This window comes from Podarcis gaigeae, assembly GCF_964106915.1.
Source record: "Podarcis gaigeae genome assembly, chromosome: 3".
NCBI classification, from domain to species: Eukaryota; Metazoa; Chordata; class Lepidosauria; order Squamata; family Lacertidae; genus Podarcis; species Podarcis gaigeae.
In genome coordinates this window covers 51,208,543-51,230,079 of record NC_139680.1, presented here as the reverse complement: position 1 = coordinate 51,230,079, position 21,537 = coordinate 51,208,543, and the positions used below count along the sequence as shown (strand labels likewise).

At 39.6% G+C, this 21,537-nt stretch overlaps 1 protein-coding gene across 1 annotated transcript in view; it reads left to right on the top strand.

The window, feature by feature from the left end:
- CDK19 (cyclin dependent kinase 19) overlaps positions 1-21,537 on the top strand; it is a 78,003-nt gene that overhangs the window by 49,255 nt on the left and 7,211 nt on the right. The window contains 8 exon segments of the mRNA XM_083731357.1: positions 7,815-7,872; positions 8,517-8,648; positions 14,519-14,662; positions 14,830-14,899; positions 15,670-15,742; positions 16,520-16,617; positions 17,983-18,061; positions 19,995-20,243. Of these exon segments, the coding sequence (XP_083587483.1) occupies positions 7,815-7,872; positions 8,517-8,648; positions 14,519-14,662; positions 14,830-14,899; positions 15,670-15,742; positions 16,520-16,617; positions 17,983-18,061; positions 19,995-20,243 (903 nt within the window).

The window sequence follows — 21,537 nt, the reverse complement described above, 5'->3', positions numbered from 1 at the left end:
TTAATTTGTTATGATTTGTTCTAATTTGGAAAACCTTAATAAAAATTATTATTAAAAAAAAAAAAACAGAAAGTAGGATTGAATGCTGAATGTCAGCTGATGAGAAGGGAATTCAGTTAGCTTGATTCAGGAGAGCCTGTGAGTTCCTGCTGGGACCTGGCTGGCATGCTCAGGCCTTACCAAAAGCCTTATTGGGCAGTGTTTCCCCACCTCACATCTGTGGGCCAACTTTGATAGGTAGGTTGGTCACCGCACCTTTCAATCACCCTATACCATTTTGAAATCAGACGATTGGCCTGTGAAGGTGGGGGAAACAAAGAGCTGAGCTATGGAGCCAAAAGGTTTCCCCATCTCTGATCTATACCAGGCACATCCAGCATCCAACAGGTTGCGATCCACCATCCAATATAAAAAACTGGCAGTGATCATTTTTCAACTTAAACATGTTCTATTTAGCCAGGGAAACCAAGCCAGATGGGCAGGGTATAAATAATAAATCAGGGTTATGATAAAAATAATAACAAATTATTACCCCCACACCAGCCCCCTCCCAGGGCCGTTGGTGTACACGGGAAACCAATACGCCCCGAAATGTCCAATTCCCCTTTTACCGGATGGAGGAGCTCCACGGGGAGGTGGGGCACCAATAAAGGTCTTCGCAGTTACTGTGCTGCTTATGGGCACCAGGTTGGCAACTCCCAACTTGGTCAGACTCTTCCTTCCAAAGCTGGCCATTGGATCTTCCTGGACAGGAAGGAGTAGTAGACGTCTTCCTGTTCCATTTGAGCCTTGCCCAAGCAATAGAGTCTTGATGAGTCCTGTCTCCTTTTGTTCTCCTCTGGTCCTGATTTATAGCTTGCTCTTCAGCCTTGCCTCTTAGTTTGGTCCTGACTTGGCTTTATCCCTTGACTCCGGTCCCCTGGTGCAGAAAATGAAAAGGAAATAAAGTTTGTTATATGACTGTCTAGCTCAAAACAGCTTTTGTTAGAGCCCTGCATATTAACTTGTTATCAGAAACATTCATTTAAAATGTTTTATGGGTGCAGTTCAGTGGGGCTCATTTTTGGTTTGCTTCCTTGTGTTCATTCCACCCCAGCAAATATTGTGGGTTATGTTTCTCCATCAATGTTCGGTCCTGTGGCAAAATATTGTATCCGTAAAGAAGACAAGGAAAACTATGTTAATCTCTTGGCTTTGTCCTTGGTACCATGTTGATATTTAGTTTGTCGACATTTTATGGACATTGTTTGTATCATCTAGATATAATAAGTCCTTCAGGGAATATTTATAATAGGCATTTTTAGAGTGCTGCTCTTAAATAGTGCTGCTGATTGTGTCTTAACAATTTGCTATTCAAAACAGCATGCACAGATGGTGAAAAAATATCACTATTATTTGTATAATATAGTGGTACTATTGTAAAAAGTCTGGAATTCACAGAATCCTTGATTTAAAATTAGCTTCTTTTTCAGTTACTTTCTTTTTTACAGAACAATCGCTACAACGAATTTTTTTTTGGGGGGGGAATCTATTTTTTGTTCTTTGTTCTTTCTGAGGTATTCCCAACTCAACCGCAACAAAGACTAAAACAAATTAACCTCTGTCTGTAAATAGTCATGTCACATTCTTGCCCTTCTCCTTCCTGCCCACCCTTCAAACCTTCTATTTCACTTGAAGATTCAAACATGTTTCATTTAGCCTAAAGCCACTAAGTTCAGTCAGATGGGCAGTTACATGCATGTACTTTAACCATCACATATATTTGAAAGTTGTTATGTTAGAAAATGCATGCATGCATTCTCAGCATATCAAGAGTGTTGTGTAGGAAAGAGTACTTCTCCGGGTTATTTATTACTTCTATTAAATACACTCATCAGAATACCTAAAAAGTATCAGCATGCATTATAAATGTGGAATTATACATTTCAAGCCACTAAGGGCCAAACCTAGCGAGATTCATGATTGGACCTCTGGTTTCATTACCAGAGCTCCCCACTCCCATTAGAATGGGACCACAGTATGGGGGGGGGGGATACCCTTCTCCATAACTATATTACCAATGTATATCTGCCACAGGTGGGAAAACTTAGCACACTGTCTCATCACCATATTCACTTCATGAAACTGATTGGCTCATATCATTTTCCGAAGGAGAGAGAACCTCAAACGTCTCCGAAGACACAGAGGCAGCAGCAGACTGGAGTAGCAATGACAGCTAAGCAGCACCAAAAAGTGAATATTATCAGCAGTTAGAGCTTTGTGGGAATGATTTGTGGAGTCGCAAAGCACTGCACTGACTCAAATAAATTAAAAGGGCTAGATGGTTAGGGAATTCCCTGCCTTCAATAAAGAGCTGAATTAAACAGATGTTAGAGATCAGTGATCAGATCTTCCATTTAAAAAAATATCACTTAAAATGCAGCTATGTTCTGGAATTCAGTGATATTCATTGCATGGTAGGCTGCCTACCCGTCAACAGAAAACAATCACTCCAGTACAATTCATTCCATCACCTGAAAGTGAACCTAGACACCACGCCAAACACAGTCTTCCTTTCCTGTCTGAGTGTCTTTTCTCAGCCTTTAGGCTCTGGTTCTTGGATTGTTGGCACTCAGTGCAGAGTAACTTTGGAACCATCTACTGCACAAGGCCTTGTTGTTATCTGAGGTTAATTTTCCATCTAGATCCAGAGCGGTCCAGCTGACAACCCAGAGAATGGACAGTGCCAATTAGCTTCCATGGGCAATACATGCCAAAGATCATGGCCACCATTCTTTTCTCTCATGCTTTTGAATCATATGCAAGTTACTATGCCAAAGTCAAGAGTCAAAATGTTTTCAGTATAGAACACTACCCTAGCCAGGTCACCCATACATAGGTTGCTACTCAGATTATGTAAATACTGTTATTTGTTCAATGGTCTAGAGCAAACTGAGCCCAACTGAAAGTTCAGTTCTCAAAAGTTAATATGTACTAGCAGATACTGACAGTAGGAAAGTGCAAAACATTAATTCTGCCGCTTTAGCACAGATCTTGTTTAATAGCAGTAATTCTTTATTTCGGTACAGTAGCTCTGATTCCTTTTCAGTACTCAATCCCTTTTAACCCATTTATAAAAGAATTTAATATTCCACTTAGAGTATGCAGAAGAGCTGTCCCCAAATCTGCTGCTATCATTATAAAATATTAATTGGGATGGGACATCCATTTTTGAAAGTTCAGGTATCTGAATCTTTGTGTGGGCAATACCATCTCTGTTGATCATATCAGGTTATACTGTACTTCTTTTAAAAACTAAACTCTGAAACAATTTCCCTATATTTTAGTCTATACTTAACTGCAACTTTGCTTTTGTTCCAGTAGTGTTACCTCAATGGTGTGATTTGTATGAGGTTTCAACTAGGGTCATGTAACATTGACCACTGGTTTCAATTTTAGTAAAATACACAGACACATCACTACATTATTCACAAGGCGAGCATGGCAGGATAAACATCTTGAAATCCAGTGTATCATGTTTACTCATTCCTTTTTATTATATTTTAATAATTAAAAAGTGCACATTTTTAAATTGCTAGGCTCTCCTACAATCAGTAATAGAAGAAGCACAATGTCCTATTACTTTGCTTATTAAAATTAGCCATTAAACACCACATGGCATTTGGGAGTGAAGGTTCTACAGATACATAATTTGCTGTTTAAATTCAGTTTGTGCACCTGACTTCAAAAAGTGACTTCCATTCTGTAATAAACAAAAATCTGCCCTTATTCCCTTATGGGGGACACAAGATCCCTTATAGAGCCCTTTGTAGGTTCTCCATCGTTTGGAGAAAATAACAGAGGCCAACCAGAGAATATTGAGAAGCAAAGCAGCTCGTAAGCCTGATCTTTATTGAACTGCTGCAACAGGGTGCTCCCCTCACACGCAGGAAAGGAGGAGGACCCAGAACAAAGGTGTGCCTGCCCTTATATAGACATTTTAAATTGCCCACCCTGGAGTCCAAGACCACCCCCAGAAACATCATACATACATCACAGAAGGGGTGTAGCTCAAGACCACCCCCCCAGATGCATCATACCTACATCGCAGAAAGGGGTGTAGCTTAAGACCACCCCCCAGATACATCATACCTGCATCACAGAAAGGGCGGTCTACAACAGAAATCTGAGTGCATTGTTTATCTCCTGTCTGGCAGGTTACCTGTTAATGGTTGCTTGACTGGATACCCGGGGGAGCCTGGCCAGTCTTTTGTAATGATAAATACTTAGTTCCCAAGCCAGGTCACAGACTCACCCTATTCATACACAGACATACCCTTAAGACAGAATTTGTGAATGAAAAGACAATGAGGAGGCTTTTCCATTTTCCTTCAACCTTGCAGAGAAATATTTGAGGTCAATTTGGGAGGGACAAAATGGTTTCAGGACTTTTTCTGTGGGGTTTCAGACATATGGTTTATATATGCAGTTACGAACATTTATCTTTTATATATCTAAGACCTTAATTTTTTTATTTCAATAGTCAATGAGAGACACTGGGCAAACTACTAGCTAGATGAGAGGTGGGCATGGGCAACTCGTGGCCGCCTACAGGTCACATTGCAGTCCTTGGCTACCTCACCAAGTCCCCTAGCAGCAGTCATACTAAGAGCTTTACAAAGGTGCCAGGGCTGGGGAAATTGTGGCTTTCCAGTTGTTACTCGATATCAACTCACACCATCTCTGAGGGTTGGTCATGTTGGTTGAGGCAGATTGGAATTGGAGTTCAACAACATCTGGAGAGCTAGAGGCTCATCCCTGCTCTAGACAATGCACTCTATAGTTGGGCAGTAGGGAATTCTTGAGCATAGTAAAGATACTGGAACTTGTACAAAATAGTGATGCTGCCATCTTGGAAAAAGGCAAGGCCATTTTAGGTTTGCTTCATATATGCACACTTTGGGGTGGTAAGGTGAGGTGAGCCAAGTTCACATTATTTGACAGGCTTTTTAAAGTTTAATTGTTATTACACTCTCCTGACATAAAGGGACAGCTATAGTTGCCCATTACCCACAGCTACACAATACTTGCAGCAGGGAACATTTTAACTTTCAATGTGTAAAATATCCTATTTTCACCCTACCCCTGGTAATCAGGATGTTTTGGATAATGGGTGTGCCAAATTTCACTTTTTCTTGTGGAAGCATGCTAACAATTTTGATCCTCTCTTGAATTAATGGCTTAGTAAGCCAAGTGCCTTTTGTATGCTCATGAATCATTTTCTACGGATTGTTTTGATATAGTGGCACGCTCCAATAGTTAACTGCTTTTGTTTGCATGTGAATGATTTAAAAAAACAAAAACAAAAACCAGCAGTACCCAGAGGATAACATTTTTCTCATGGGAAGGTCGTATCTCTAAAGAATTATATCCTAGATAAGCTCAGGAACAGTAAGGGCTACTAAATGCTAGCATTCTGTTGGCCATTGTTTCCCTTATCATTTAATCAGTTGTGTTCCTCTTATTCAAAGCTGCAGACAGTTTTACTTATGTTTGGTTTTTGCTGGCTCCTTTCTGGCCTTCATATTAAAGAATTGATTGCCCCTGCATGCATTAAAGCAGCTCCAATGTTCTTACAGTTTGATTTCTGTTTGATGTTGAATTATTTTTATTCTTCAAGAACATGATAGTTTGTCTGAGCACTTTTGGCTCTTGCTCTTTGTGTTGCCTCTCAGAGATGTACTCGTTGCATTACACCCACTAGCCGGAGGAAAGAAAACATGATCATTTAATTATTTACTGCTCAAAGGAATTTGCCTTAAATTATAACATCTATGCTACTTCTGCAGCAGATGGTTCCAGTTTATTATTGTTGACCTTGTACATTCTACATTTACACCTTTACTACACAGTCAGACCCCATAGTTCACACTCAGCAGGGATCTGTTTGTTCAGTTTTTATTGCTGATAATTTAAACATGAGATTCCAAATCTAACCTTTTGTTTCTATAGCAACTAAACATGGGCTGATCAGTACTATCATTTTCTTTAACAGCTGGCATCTTCTGTTCACTGTAAGCTGAGTTTTAAAAGTATAAGATCTTTAAACTAGGTGTTAACTGGCCCAGAGGTGTTGACGTAATTAGGAAGCACATATACTATTATAAGAGATCTGATAGGTAATTTTGAACCATGAATTCTCATGTTTTCATTCGAATGAATGCCAGTGTCCAAAGCGGAGGTATGCCCTTGAGATGTCCTTGGATTTGCTGAACACATGCGTCTTTTCTGAAGTTAGTGTTGGAGATCTTAATGCTGTCTTTGGCTTATAATGTTTGCTGCATTTTCTTATGGATAACAACAACTACATACCTTCTTTCTTCAGTCATATATATGCCTACATAAGCTTTTTAGTCTTCTTATACGTGCATATATTTAGACCAGGCAAATGCCTGGACACGTGAAGAATGAATTCGTATACAGGAGTATGCATGCAAGCCCCACTCCCAGCATCTGATGTGAGTCATTCCGCCCACTCAGTCCCTGACTGTGCATGTTGTTCTACTCATGTTCAAGCAAATACAAGTAAAAATACCCTGCAGACTTTCCTTGTACACCCCTGCTCCCTACCCACAGTTTTAGTCTACATGTATTCAGGTGGATGCGCAAACACACTCTTTCATTTGCTAATATGATTCTTCTGTACTAATTCCTTAAAATATTCAACACCATAAAATGGTCTAATGTATTTACTTCAACTTCACATGTAAGTAAAGTTTCTTGAATTCTTCTGGAGGGGAAAAAACAGTAAGGAACAAATTGATCAATCTCCAAAGGTGTTTTCATCAAAGCAATTATGATTCTATGTTTCTAAGTAGATTCAAATGAGATTCAAAATTGCCCAAGACTTTCCACCTAGTGCTGGAGGACCTGTTTTCAAACTCTACTAACAATATAAAGTTTATGTATAGTGCTTCTCAAATGATGTTCTGTAAACATCTGTCCAGTATTCATAGCGAAATGATATTATATTGGTTGGTTTATTGGAAGGAAGGAAGGAAAAAGTAGAAGGTGCATTAGGAGGATTTGCCAAACTTAGTGGAATAACAAGAGAAGGAGGGAAGAGCTTAAATTGTCACTTGTATAATTTGGTAAAATAGGATAAGGAAAAGCTGGGAGATAGAGAGGGACATAAGGTGGTTTTCACTGATGGTTGTACTCAGAAACAGACCTGCAAGCTTCATAGCTGTTTCACAGATATAGCTCATGCTGTTGTGCTCAATTCATTTTCTTCCTACGTCATCTTAGATTGCTATTGAACCAAAGCCTACCTCATAGTATGCATTGACAGATTTCACAATTATATTTTATGCAGTTTTATTTCATTTTGTTCAGGATAATATTTGCTTGAAACCTACAAAATTAATGGGAGTTGCAATTATCTCTAATCTAAACAGCAGATTTAACTGTGTTGCTGATGTTTGGTCTTATTAGTTCCAAATAGCAAATGTGGTACAAAAGTTGGAACTGCTCCAGTTGGTGCCTTTTGCTTCCCCGCCTTCCTGGTTTACAGCCATGGGCAACTGCAGCGGGGAAAGACAGGCCGTTGCAGCAACAGGCCAGTATTGTGATTATTTGAAACTCTGTTTTGCATAATGTAAAACAGAGTAATTTAAAATAGTTCATGAACTATTTGCTTGCATACAATTTAAAACGGTATTTCAAAGAGGAAAAGTGATCATGATCTGAGTACTTTAAACTTCTAAAGTACACAGAAGACTTAATTTTATGTGGATTTAACAGCTAGTCAGCAGAATATTTTACCTTTTTTTCAGAAACCAGCAAATATTCTGGTAATGGGAGAAGGTCCTGAAAGAGGAAGAGTTAAAATTGGTAAGTATTCATTACATTTCTAATGCAAATTGTTGCAACTGCTTTTATTAAGGTTGTAATCTAATGACTGGTGAAGGGCCAAAGATTATCATGGCTATGAACCCTGGAAGACCTGCTCCATGACTTGGAAGTCTTTTTCCACCTGGCCCTGACTGACTCCAGCTACAAAAGCTGAGGCTGCTGAACGGGCCAGAGACTGTCTTGACTGTCACTTAGTGCAGACTCACGTCATCAAGCGTGAGCTTTCACAGCCGCTATCCGCCATGAACCACCATTGGCAGGATTGGCAGCAACAGCAGCAGCAATGTTTATACTCATGATAATATTTTATTTTATTGCTAATTATGCTGTTTTAAATGTGCATTTTATATACTGCATTAAATGTGTGTTCTGTAGCTGACTTCCTTTGTAATGTTTTATTTTGAAATCTTTAAGATAATTTTATAGTTTCTGTTAATTATGCTGCTTTGAAAGTATACTTTATATTTGACTTTATTCTGTAATGTTTTATTCTGCCACTCCCCTCTGAGGTTCAGCAGGCACAGGCATTGTCTAGTTCCCCCCATATTAATTGTACAGTGCACTGCAGCTTGCTTTCAAAGCTTTTGCTCTTGGTATAATAAAAATACTGTTTTGTTTTTCAGCTGATATGGGCTTTGCACGGTTATTCAACTCACCTCTTAAGCCACTTGCAGATCTGGATCCAGTTGTGGTGACGTTCTGGTACAGAGCCCCAGAATTGTTACTTGGTGCAAGGCACTACACAAAGGCCATTGGTAAGCAGGTGGCTAGACTTACCTTTTTAGTCTCCAGATGTATAGATATTAGGTTTTGCAATCTAGGGTTCCAGAATATGTCACTTCTAGGAAATTTCTGGTGCAAGTACGTTTCAGAAACAAGACATGGTCCCGTCAGTGAACATGTAAACTGCATGCACAACAGGCCGAGGGTGTTTTCTGCATGAATGTGTTTGTGCTGGCCCACCCACCCTTACTTTATAATGGGATGCATCCAGCTGCCAGTCTTTTTCTGGTCTCTTCCAAGGATCTCTGGTGCCAAAGATTCTATGCTTCAAGCCATCTCTATCCAAAGGCCTTCCATAATTACAGGGGAAATGGCAGCATGTTCTCATTCACCCATCCTCTGAGTTAATCGCTGAAACATCTAAGAGTGGTGCCTCCAGTAGTTTTAACAGTCTAAGAACTTTGTGTTAGTGCTGATGCAGATTTAGAAAGTGAGGTGTCTCTAATGGCCACTTAGTATTAATCTTGTATTTTCAATCACTGTTATCCCATTGAGTGAGCTGCCTGACATTCCTCCGGTACCATTATCTGCATCCATTACATCACTAGCACGTACCTTTCCATTTTTAGCTTCTGCATTTTGGCAGCCTTTAATATCCCAGATGTTCTGCCTTCAAATGTCATGTCCTTGGATTTTATGCTTTCATACTGCTATCTAGAAATGTGAAGATACAGGGGAAGAAAATATGAGGGTGGGTCATGGCTGATGAGGCTGTACTCCACTGACATCTGGAGGGCCACAAGTTGGCCATCCCTTTAAAAAAAAATATTGACAAGATCACATCAGGGCTAAGAGAAATACCTGTATAGGATTCTAAACAAGCTATTAAATGGCAGTATTTTCACTGATCAATTTGGTATTTGAGTTTGTTACTGAGGGTTCATATGATCAGCTGAACTGTTCACTGACTGTGCTTCACCCATTCTACATATATCCATACATATACATGCTCTGTAGTTACAATGGCACATTACTTTGTTTGTACCATTGCATTATGGAATACAATGGGCATATTGTTTCTTTTGGTCACTTTCAGACCAATGCAATGTCTTGAGATGCACGTTCTACTACATGCAGTGGCTTTTGAAAGTTGCTTGTCTAGGTGTTCTGCATAATGCACTGTACCAGGAGTACAGGATGAAGCAATAGTGGAAAATACAAACAAACACCTTAAATAGTGGGATCCCAGCCTATCTAAATGATGGCTAAGCAGTTGGGTGGTTGGTCTTACTGTTATATAAAGCGCTATGGTTTCATTAGGAGCAGGGGAGTTCACAACCTCTAAAACTACGTATGTGTGTGTGTGTGTGTGTGTTTTAAGTGCTTCATGCAATAGGGAAAAGTGAATACAGAGGAAGGAAGGTTTGTGATTATCTCAAACTAAACCCACAAAGCACATACATGCGGCCACAACCAAAGCTGGGGGCACTATGGGAGATACACTGCATTTTCCTAGATGTTAAATACAGCGGTTTGGTTGTGCCGAAAATGTGAAATCCCTGTAGCATGTGACACATCCAGAGAAAAATGCCCAAGGATAAGTGTGATAAATTGAGAAAGTCAGAGAAGCTGTGGTACAACTGTGCTCCAAGATGTGTTATTGAAGGCCATGATAAGACACGATCAGACAGATAAATATACCAGGATAGTCATATGAAGGTTCATGGCAAGGAGGACAAGCAGCAGACATAATAACTATAATTGTTTATGTACCTCTTGAGTCCAGACTTGCCTCTAGCATTATGCACACTTTACAAAAAAAAGTTAATGAGTTAATCGTATAATGCTTTGCAGCTACAGTGCTTATTACATGCACATTCTTTCTGTGGTGTGATTCAAATCTCACGCTACAGCTTGAAATATATTTATATTAAATACCATTTGAATCTAAATTGCACAACCCTCATAAGAGGACTTGCCTTATTTAGTAATAGCTTGTAGATTTATAAGCACTCCTTTTGAAGTTCAGCATGTAGGGAAAGGACAACCAATATATTTGCAGGGAATGTGTCATCTATAACTGTTCATTATGTGTGTGTGTGTGTGTGTGTGTGTGTGTGGCTAGATAGGTAGACCCATACATACCTATATGCCCTTCAGCGGAACTTCTAGGATGGCTTACAAAATCAAGATAATTAAAGTACAGCAAACATGTTAAAGCAGAAAATGTATTAAAATACATTTAAAAGCCTGGGAGAACGAAAGCACATTTGCTTGGCGCCAGAAGAATAACAATACTGATGCCAGACAAGCCTATCTGGGAGTGAGTTCAAGAAACAGAACCACATCACCGAAAAGGCTCTCTGGTGGCCACATGCATTACCTGGCAGGGGACCTAGAGGACAGCCTCTTCTGAAGAATGGAAGGAGCCTCCGTGTATGGACAACTCGCTTATGAGAGCAGGCATTCCTTCAGGTGCCTGGGTTGTAAGCCATACAAAGCTTGAAAGGTAGTCACCGGCACTTTGACTCGTACTTGGGAACAGCCTGGAAGACAGTGAACTTATTGCAATAACTGGTAAGATATGTTCCCAACAACCAATCCTGATCAACATCCTGGCAGCTGCATTTTCATCTGACTGGAATTGCCAAACAGTCTTCAAAGGCAGTCCAACGTACCATGCATTATGGTAGACAATCCTAGATGTTTCTCAAGGATGGATAGCTAAAGCTGAGCCTGGCACAGCAGCCTAAGCAGATGAAAGGCACTCCTTGCCACTATCTTAGCTTCCATTGACAAAGCTGAAGCCAGGAGCATGCCCAAACTCGGTGTTTTACCCTTTTAAGGGGAGTACAACAACATTTCTTAGACGAGACGAACCACCTACTTATGGAACCTTTGTCCTGTCAGGATTGACTTTGATTATTGGCTCTCATCCAAACCATTTTTCTCAAGTGGAGTCTATCCTTTTGAAATTTTGGGGCTTTCTCCAAAACATTTTCTGGTACCTAACACATCTGAACTTTTTCTTCTGACACCACCTGCACATAGAACAGTAGCATTTCTGAGAATGTTGTGTTGGGGGTCCTGGATTTCAGCATCCTACCCAGCAACTTAATTTGCTTCCAGAATTTCATGGCTACATTTTCCGACTTCACGGGGGCCAACGTGCATTGTGAGTGCTCACTATACTATCTCACCATGCAGTCAACTCATCCATCACAAACCCATCTTTCTGCATTCCTGTTGACTGAATCATGCTTTCCCAGAGTCCACCTCTTCCCACTCCTGGAGCATATCCTTAGTTGGAGAGGATATCAGCTTGTTAAAGAAATAAGTGTGTTGCTCCAAGTCAGCAAGGATTTGGAATCACCCACACTTTCCCCCTCCCCTTCTCCTTCCAAGGATACTTTTAACCTAGATCTGTGCATAAAAGAGCTGATTCAAAAGTAAGAATACTGCAAATGTGCCTTCCACAAGAAACAGTGGAAACAGTGGAAAAGTTCAAGGCTGATAGAAGCAAGGTGGAAGTAAGGGTGGTGATGATAGATGGCACCCAGTGAAACACCACCACACCTGTGCAAAATCCTGCCCATATGCTGCACTTCAGTCGCATAACACGCAGTTTTATGTCTGATTTTCTTCTCCTATTGTATTATCTGTGGATGTGTGAACACCACAAAAAGAGAAGAAAGAGACACAAGCAGAGTCAAATCCATATTGAACTCCAGTAGGGATGAGCCCTTCGTATATTTGAAGAGTGAGTCTAGCTTTTCCTTATTATTCATAGTGTTTTTTAAACTGAGGACTCAATTTTTTAATATGTAGAATTATATAACAGATGTACAGAATAAATATTGCTGTAAACAGTCAATGGAGTGATTTTGCAATATGGTACATGAAGCCTGAGACCAAAATGTCATGCTCTTAAAAAACTAAGTGTACAATCCAGCCAAAATTACATGTTCCCAAGTCAAATTTGTTTTTGGTGGAACAGATCAAAGCATGTGCTTAGCTCTCCTGTTGAAAACAATAGAACTTGGCAGTGACTAACTCTAGGTAGATTATGCCCAAAGTATATAACTAAGAGACCTTAATAATCACTGTGGTAAAAGCGATTTCATTATGGTATCATGAGTGTGGACAAATTTCCTTCCTCAGTGCGTTGAGTTTTATTTATGTTGAATGGTGACTATGTACCTGGTAAAATTCTAGAATAATTTAACATGAGAAGTAATTTCAGTATCTGTAAAACAATGTATGTGTCCTTTATTTTTGCATATGTTTCAGGCAAGAATACCTCAGAACAGTAAATAAATGAATGCCCTGAAAATGCTGAAAGCATGATCCCAAGAATTGTGATTTTGTAACTCTGTCAGCTCTCTTGCTATGTTAAGTGCTCTTCGAAATGGCAGTGTTTTCATTCTAAATTTATGATTAAACTTAAAGCAAATAACCCTGCTTTATTATCTTAATGCTTAACTGGTGCAAGCCATGATTAGTTAGTTGCTAGATATATAAATGCTCCTATTAAAGTTCAAAGAAAGCTCAAAAATAATTTAGTGCTCACCTGAAAGTCCTCATGAGAAATCTGGAGTTGAAATTTTGGATGGGAAAACCAAACACCTCCAGAAAATTGGGGAGAGGGGAAAGGATTGAGTGCTAATTTCTGAAGCTTTTTCTGGCAGTCACTGGCTAGCAGCTGCTATTCCCCCCCCCCCAAAAAAAAAGCCCTTGGACACTACATGATGATATTGTGTCTCTCCTGCGGGATTTGGGCAGGAAGGGTGGCGATGGCAGACGCATTAATAAAGCTAGGAATATTGAGGCCAAAATAATACAAGATAATTTCTCTCTCCCTCTCAGAATACTATAGATTTGGGACAAATAAAGGAAAGTCTTCACACAACATAGATTTATTTAAATGACTGCTAGAAAATGGTCTGGCAGCAGCTGATTGCCCCTGGCTAAGAGTGGAATCCTCTACCTGTTAACCCAGGAAAGTCCCACTGGGTCCAATAAGGATTGCTCACCGTGTGCAAGTACAAGTATGTTTTAATGAGGGTTAAACAAATTCATGGAGGATAGTTCTTTGAACAACTCCCAGTCATGATAGCTAAATGTCACCTCTGTGCTCTGATGCTGCGTACTTCTGAATGCCCATTGCTGTGGGACATACAATAGGGGTAAGAGTGTTACTCTCATGCACAGCACGTGAGTTTTCTAGACAGTGACTGTAGCTTCCAATTCTACAAGCTCTCTTGTCATCTTTGACACTCCTGCTGGCCCTTCAGGGGGACAATCACAGCAGTATGTTTCAGCTCCTTCACACCCTTCCCCAGCACAACTCAACCAGTCTCTTTTCAACCAGAAATGCCCTGGGCTAATTTTATATAAATAGAAACTTCTTCATGTGACTGTCATGAAAGTACCTTTGGGCCAAATAATTTGTTTGATTCTTCATCATTATATGCACCCTCCCCATCTAACCCACCCTAAACAACCTCCTTTGGGAAATTCCAAAATGAGGGTTGATAATCATTGCTGGCATTCATAATTTGGTTGAAGAAGTTTGAAATGTTGCAGAAAATTCCTACTTGAGTTTGTTCAAATGTCTTTTTAGATAGTCAACAAAATAGCTTTTGTTTGTCATCAGACATAATAGTTTTTCTGCTTTGAATTAGTTCTGTACAATATCTGATTATGAAAGTATGTACTGTATTCATGTGGAATTTACAGGGCATTTTGTTTCATTTAGTTGCATCACAACTATGCCATTTTTGTTTATCCATATTTGCTATATATTTCATCACATCATTTTGTGATGAACATTAGAAGTATCTTACTTCAGTGAAAAAATAAATGAGGATACCTAGATTGCATATGTAATCTTCTTTCCTAGATATATGGGCCATTGGCTGCATATTTGCTGAGCTATTGACTTCAGAACCTATCTTCCACTGTCGTCAGGAAGACATCAAAACAAGCAATCCTTTTCATCATGATCAACTTGATCGCATATTCAGTGTAATGGGATTTCCTGCAGGTAATTTAATGTTATGAAGGAGCCACATGCAAAATCCTTTATTTGATTTCTGACCACTCCCAATAAATTAGAGTCTTATATTACCAGGGAGTAAAAATGCATTATTTTGTGTACAGTATATTTTCTTATCCTTCAATAAGTTTTCAAATTGCTTTTTCTTGTCAAAGATAAAGACTGGGAAGACATTAGGAAGATGCCAGAATATCCTACACTTCAAAAGGACTTTAGGAGAACAACGTAAGTGCTATGTATCATTGACTAATGGCAATTATGCTTCTAAAATATTATTATTAGGACCAAAATTATGCTTCTAAAATATTATTATTAGGACCAACTTTTTATTGACTTCATTTATATGTAACACGTTGCTTAGTACAAGGGTACTGTAGTCAACAATTGTGCTCTCTACGTATTGTTGGACTACAACTTCCTCATCCTTGACTACTAGCCATGCTGCCTGGGGCTGAGGACTCCATGTAGTTACTCTAGGCAGAGTAGTATGAGTCTGTATGATGACGAGCCTTCAATATTCATTCTTCTGTTTTTATGTTTTTTCTGTATCCTGGTTTAAGCTTCAATTCTATCACTTGCTACTGATTATATTTTGTATTATTTATGTTGCTTTGTGGTATTTTTAGCTTCCTTGAACCTCAGTTAAAAATGGGATATCAATTCATCAGATTGATAAATGTAGGAATTTTGTGACAAGTCAGTCACCCCTGCATTTGTTGTAACATATCACATACCCAATAAATACCAATACCTTTTACCTCACATCCCATAATAAAACATACTGCCATATCCATGTTTACATGTTTGAATAAAGAAAAGTGATATTCATGAGACACAAACAAAACACCACCACCTGCCTTGCAGTACATCATTTGTCTCGGTAAATTAAAAAAACCTCAGAAAGTGTTATTTGGAATGTAAATTACTACATACATTTCTCTGTTTTTGTTAATGTGTTACTCTTTTGAAACATGTTTTTCCGTTGGGTTTTTCAGGTATGCCAATAGTAGCCTCATAAAATATATGGAAAAACACAAAGTTAAGCCTGATAGCAAAGTATTTCTTTTGGTAAGTTACGCTGCCCATCTCATAGTGCTGTTGAAGACTGCTTATTTTGTAAAATAATAAGCACAGTTCCATATATGTCTATTCAAAAATAAATTCCTGTAGAGTTCATTTGGTCTTCCACCCAGGAAATCTCTGTATCGGATTACAGGCGTCCCTTTTTCTGACAGAAAATGAGGATAAAGATGTACGGATTTGAGTACTGAATAGTTTTAAAAATATGTTTTCTGTTTTTTTTTATTTTTGGTGGTCTTAATGTTATTGGCCTGACTGACTATTTTTTCAATTAGCCCTAAAGTTTTAGGACTGACTAAAAATTAACGAGCCACCAGTTCCAAATGTCATTATCCAAGAGTAAAGAAACTCAAATGTGACATTGCTGGTTGCCCTACTGAATATTAGTTCCTGGCGTGCAGAAGAAAGTTGCTTTCTTCCTCTTCTTGTGGGATTCCCAGAAGCATTTGGATGGCCACTGTAGGGAACGAGATGCTAGACGAGATAGACTTTTGTTCTGAACTTTTTATGACATCTTATTGTAGACACAGGAGAGACAACTAAGTTTCTTCTCCTGAAAAGTCTTTTTTTCTGAATTACAAATGATACAAATTGAGGGTGTAACCACAATTTTTGTGTTACTATAAAGATAAGCAGCATTCTTTCTGTGTATGAAATCCTAAGTTTTTCTTTGATTTAGTTACCATTTAATACTTGGTATTTTGGCATATAACCCAGTGAATGCTATTCATATAAACTTACTTTCTCTCATATTGTGCTACACAGCTTCAAAAACTTCTCACTATGGATCCTACAAAAAGAATTACCTCAGAGCAAGCTTTGCAGGATCCCTACTTCCAAGAGGACCCACTGCCTACGTCAGAGTATGTCTCTCTGCTAACCCTTTCCTTCTTTAGAGCTTTCCCCTTCTTGTTAACAGTAAATTTGGCTATCTGTGTGTCCTGTGAATATATAAAAATAAATAGGTCTAAATAGTTCACAAGGCAGAATTTTTGTCTGGCTATATCCCTGAAACACCTACTTACGTACCAAGTGAAAGTATGCTTTCTCCATTCAGTAAGGAATAGCTGAGTGCAAGGGATAAAAAAAGAAAAACTTACATTTGATCACTTGCCTTTTCCAGGAGACAGTCAGCTTGATGATGCAGTTCACTAAATGGACAGAGATTTCCCTATGAGTTATCAAATTTAGTAAAAGTGAAGAGAACTTGCAAACATTATTTACAGGTTTTTCCTCTGAACTTCATTTTTATACAGCACAGTCAATGGTACAGTCCTACTCTGAAGTAAGTCCCATTGAGTTCAATGAGACATACTTCACATAGTTTCTTGGGTTTGGTTGGGAGCCATAGCAGAGCATCATTGGAAAAAAAGCATTCTATCAGTTCCTGTAGTGGGCTTTCTTTAAGCCTATTTGTAGCATGGAGGACCCCTGGAAAAGACCCTGATGTTGGGAAAGATTGAGGGCACAAGGAGAAGGGGACAACAGAGGACGAGATGGATGGACAGTGTTCTCGAAGCTACCAGCATGAGTTTGGCCAAACTGCGGGAGGCAGTGGAAGACAGGAGTGCCTGGCGTGCTCTGGTCCATGGGCTCATGAAGAGTCGGACACGACTGAATGACTAAACAACAAAGCATGGAGGAAATTTTTTTAATATAATGCATTTTTTCAAGCCTAAGTGTTGGGGCAATGCAACCTTGAACAATGCAGCTGCAGTGGAAATTTGACCCTTCACCCCTAAACTGTGGTTAATATTAACTGTAGCCTTGAAACACACTAGCTTATGAACCATGGTTTGAAGTGGACTTACTCCAAACTATGGTTAAGATTAAACACAGCTTTGTCAGATTTGACCAATATGAAAAGCTGCGGTTAAGAAAAAATGAAAGTGAATGTTCCCAGATTTCTCACAGCCACACCACTGGAGAAGAACGTGTAAGCCCAGAGCGAAATGAGGGTCATTTCCATCATGATAAAACACAGTTTATGATGACATCCCAACATGACCAATGAGGTAGCTAAAAATGAACTAAAAAAAATTCCAACGTTTTCACATCCATGCCTGGCAAGGTGTGCGTGTTGTGGAATTCATTAGCCAAAGCTTGTTCATGGAACACTAAACTGTAATTTTGTATTATTTCCAAATGAAGTATTTAAGATTGTAGTACTTTTAAATAAATGCAAGATTGAAGGATAACACCCTCAATGTTTTCTTTCTCTGCCTCAGTGTTTTTGCTGGCTGCCAGATTCCTTACCCAAAACGAGAATTTCTCAATGAGGATGAACCTGAGGAGAAGGGGGATAAGGTATAGTTCAAAGATTACTCAACTAACAGTAAAGAAGAAGAAAATATGGTTCTTTGGCAGAAACACTGACAGAACACAGGGGGTTGTATCAGACACACATTCCTGGTCAAGACTATCCCAGCACAGTGTCATGGGACATTTCTAAAATATGTAGCATTTTCACGCCTGATCCTTTACAGGGGCATGGGTTGATTTATGTTGAACAGCTAATTTAGTAACACATGGCTGGAGGAAGCAAGAGAGGATGCTTTTGGCTCTAATCATCTGATGAGGATATCTTTCAGTTGATGAGAAATTTCCCTCCAGCCCTTTATGCCCTATATTCTGGGTAGCAGAGGGCCTTTACTTGGGTGGTTTTTTGTTTAAGTGTTTTGATTGATTTTCCATTTACAAAAACACATACAACAAGAGGACTTTGGTGTCCACAGACCTTCATAAAATAAAGAATGCAGAATTGACACAAATTAAATTAGTCCATAAGATTCCATATTCTTCCATATGTTTGGGGTGGCTTCTTTGCACAATCCTCCTGCCACATATATTCAATGAAGGGCTGCTCAGTGTTGTAAAACGAGAAGGGAACTGATTTTCCCTTAGCAGCATTCCCGTAAAGGCTAGTTTTTTTAGCCAGTGCTATTGTCCATACTCTTGGCTTACCCAAATTTGATATTTAGAGCTCCAGGAGACCCCCAGCACTTGGCTATTTCCAATCACATAGCCACAAGCAGAAAGAGTAGGAGGTTCTTGTGACATGCTGAAGCATCCAGCATCCCCAACAGCTAGTTTAGAATATGCATGTTTGGTCATATATTTTCAAAACAGTTTTTCAACTCTCAGGCCTTAGGTGAAGCTAATTCTTGTTACAAGAATTCCCACGCCCCCCCCCCCAGTCTAAAATGGCCTTTAATCATTTCAGGTGTTAACAAAAGCAAATAAACCAATTTCCCTTTTACCCCTGGTTCACAGGGCTACATTTCAGTCAACTACTTTGATCTTTGGCCAAGAGCACATTCCTTTGGCCATAAACCTGATGAACAATTGCAAACTGTAGTCCTGGCTGGTTGGTCCCACTGAATAGCGACATGTCCTCTTTTGCAATAAAAGCACAAACATGGTTTCAATTGTAACTTCTCGCAGTGGTAAAACAGAGTTTTGTATCCTTGGTAGTGTAAATTCCTTTTGCTTTGTGTTGCCTTTTGTTCAGCCTTCTGATTATAAACAATGAAACCCTTTTATTACACTGAGAGACATGGGAAAAGAAATTGACACCAAAGCTTCTTTTGTTTTTTTAGTGGCTGTTTAATTCTTACTTTCTCACTATTAACCCCACTTACTTTATGATATGTAATGCTATGGAAATCCTACAAAAATCGGGCTCAGGTGTTACAAGGGAAGAGGTTGAAGAGTGAGCTAGTTTGCCTCTAAGATGCTCTTGCTGTGCCGAAGGCTGAAGCACAGGATGGGGCGGAACAACAGGAGGAAGAGGCAGGTCAGGCAGGTGCAAGGCCATCTGCTCCCCCCCCCTCTTCTGCACCTCTGTGTCCCAGAACCAGGAGGGAATTGAAAAGGAATGAGCAATGGAAGCTTCTATGCAGGCATAGCCTCTGAGGAAGGTACATAAACTGGTGGGGGGAGGGTTCCCCTATTACGGCAGGTGCTCCATAGGGCTCAGACCTCAGAATAGCTGCCTAGATGCGCGTAGGTCTCCAGAACTGTAGAAACGACTATATTATCATTGACTTTAACTACAGTTAACTACAGTTAACTATAGAGTTAACTACAGTATCTGCCATGTGCATTCCCTTGGCTGTGAAGCACCCTTGACAACAGTACATAAACAATATTCATAGCCAGTACAGTCTTGTGAACTGAAGAAATTGCTAAAACATACTCATTCAAACTCTGGCTTTCCCTCCCATGTTCAATCTCGTAGAATCAACAGCAGCAAAACCAACATCAGCAACAAACAGCACCTCAGCAGCAAGCAGCACCTCAGCAGCAGCAGAACAGCACCCAGACAAATGGAACTACAGGGGGAGGTGGAGCAGGAGGTGGTGGTACTGGGGCAGGTCTCCAGCATAGCCAGGACTCCAGCCTCAACCAGGTGCCTCCAAATAAGAAACCACGCATAGGGCCTTCAGGCACTAATTCAGGCGGGCCTGTCATACCTTCGGATTATCAGGTACGGTTTTTGTTCATTTGGATCATGCTGTAGCGCCAGTTTCAGAAGCTGATAAATATTGCCCTTTGTCACATCTGAGCCGTGTGGTGAACTTTTAGGCTGCAGCAGAGATGGAGAACTCTCCAAATGTTGTTGGACTCCAACTCCGACCCAAGATGCCCAGTGGTCAGGTATGATAGGAATTATCATCCATCAACATCTGAAAGACCACAGATTTCCCACCCATCTGCACCAAAGCAGTCATGCACCCAGATCAGGTCACTGTGCAGTTTGTTGGTCGTTTTCCTACATCCTTTAACAGCAGCCTAGCACATGTGAATTAAGGAGGTGAATTCCACCCCCGCCCCCATTATGCTGGGAAAGCGTTGTCTGCTAAATTTCAATATTGTTGAGCCTGGAGGGTATGAAAGAGATAGCAGCCTTACATCCAAATTGCTGCATTGAGGACAAGGATTCAATCAGCTCATCAAAGGCTGACAGTGATCAACAATTTGGGGATATGTTGTAAGACACTCATATGACCTAGTTTAGTGCATATTCACATAGGGTTATGTGAATCATCTCTAGCAGACAGCTAAATCCACATGACCTTTTTGAGGCGTAATTGCAACAACAGTCATATGATAGCATCATCATACAAAACTGGTAGCGTATATTAGCTTTCATGGATAATGGTCTTTTCATTAAGTGAACGTTGTACCTTTAGATGTATTCGAAAATTTATGGCTGAGCTGCCAGTGCATGCATTCCTGGAATCAGACTGCAGGAAAGACATTGAAATGTCACTCAAACGCTGCTTGAAGAATTTGGATCTCTGCTTTGATACCCAGGCCAATTATTCATTCTCTATTTTGGAATCATCTATAAATTTACATTAATCCCAGTTGGTGCCACAGAATTTGTTTTGTTCTGCTTCCTCCATAGAAGGTTTGGTAGGACATTTTACTCTCAAAAACAGAAAAATCAATGGTGAAGAGCAGTTATTTCATTGAAAGGTTAGATTTAATATGAAGATCTATGAATTCCCCTCCTATATTTATGTAGAATACTAATATCATTAAGCCTTCTCATTTTTATGTTAAGTTAATTGGAGGTAAGGAAAGGACCTAGTTAAGAACATTTGATCTGCCTTAATAGCTGGTTATTTCAATACAGTTTCAAAACATGCATAAGTTGCCAGTGCAGTTTGGAGGGGATAGGAGAAATAATATTTCAGATTTATTGTAACATCTCCTGTTACCCTTTTCTGCCTTGCCATGCTTGCTGAGCACGTGATTTAAGATACCCAGTTAAG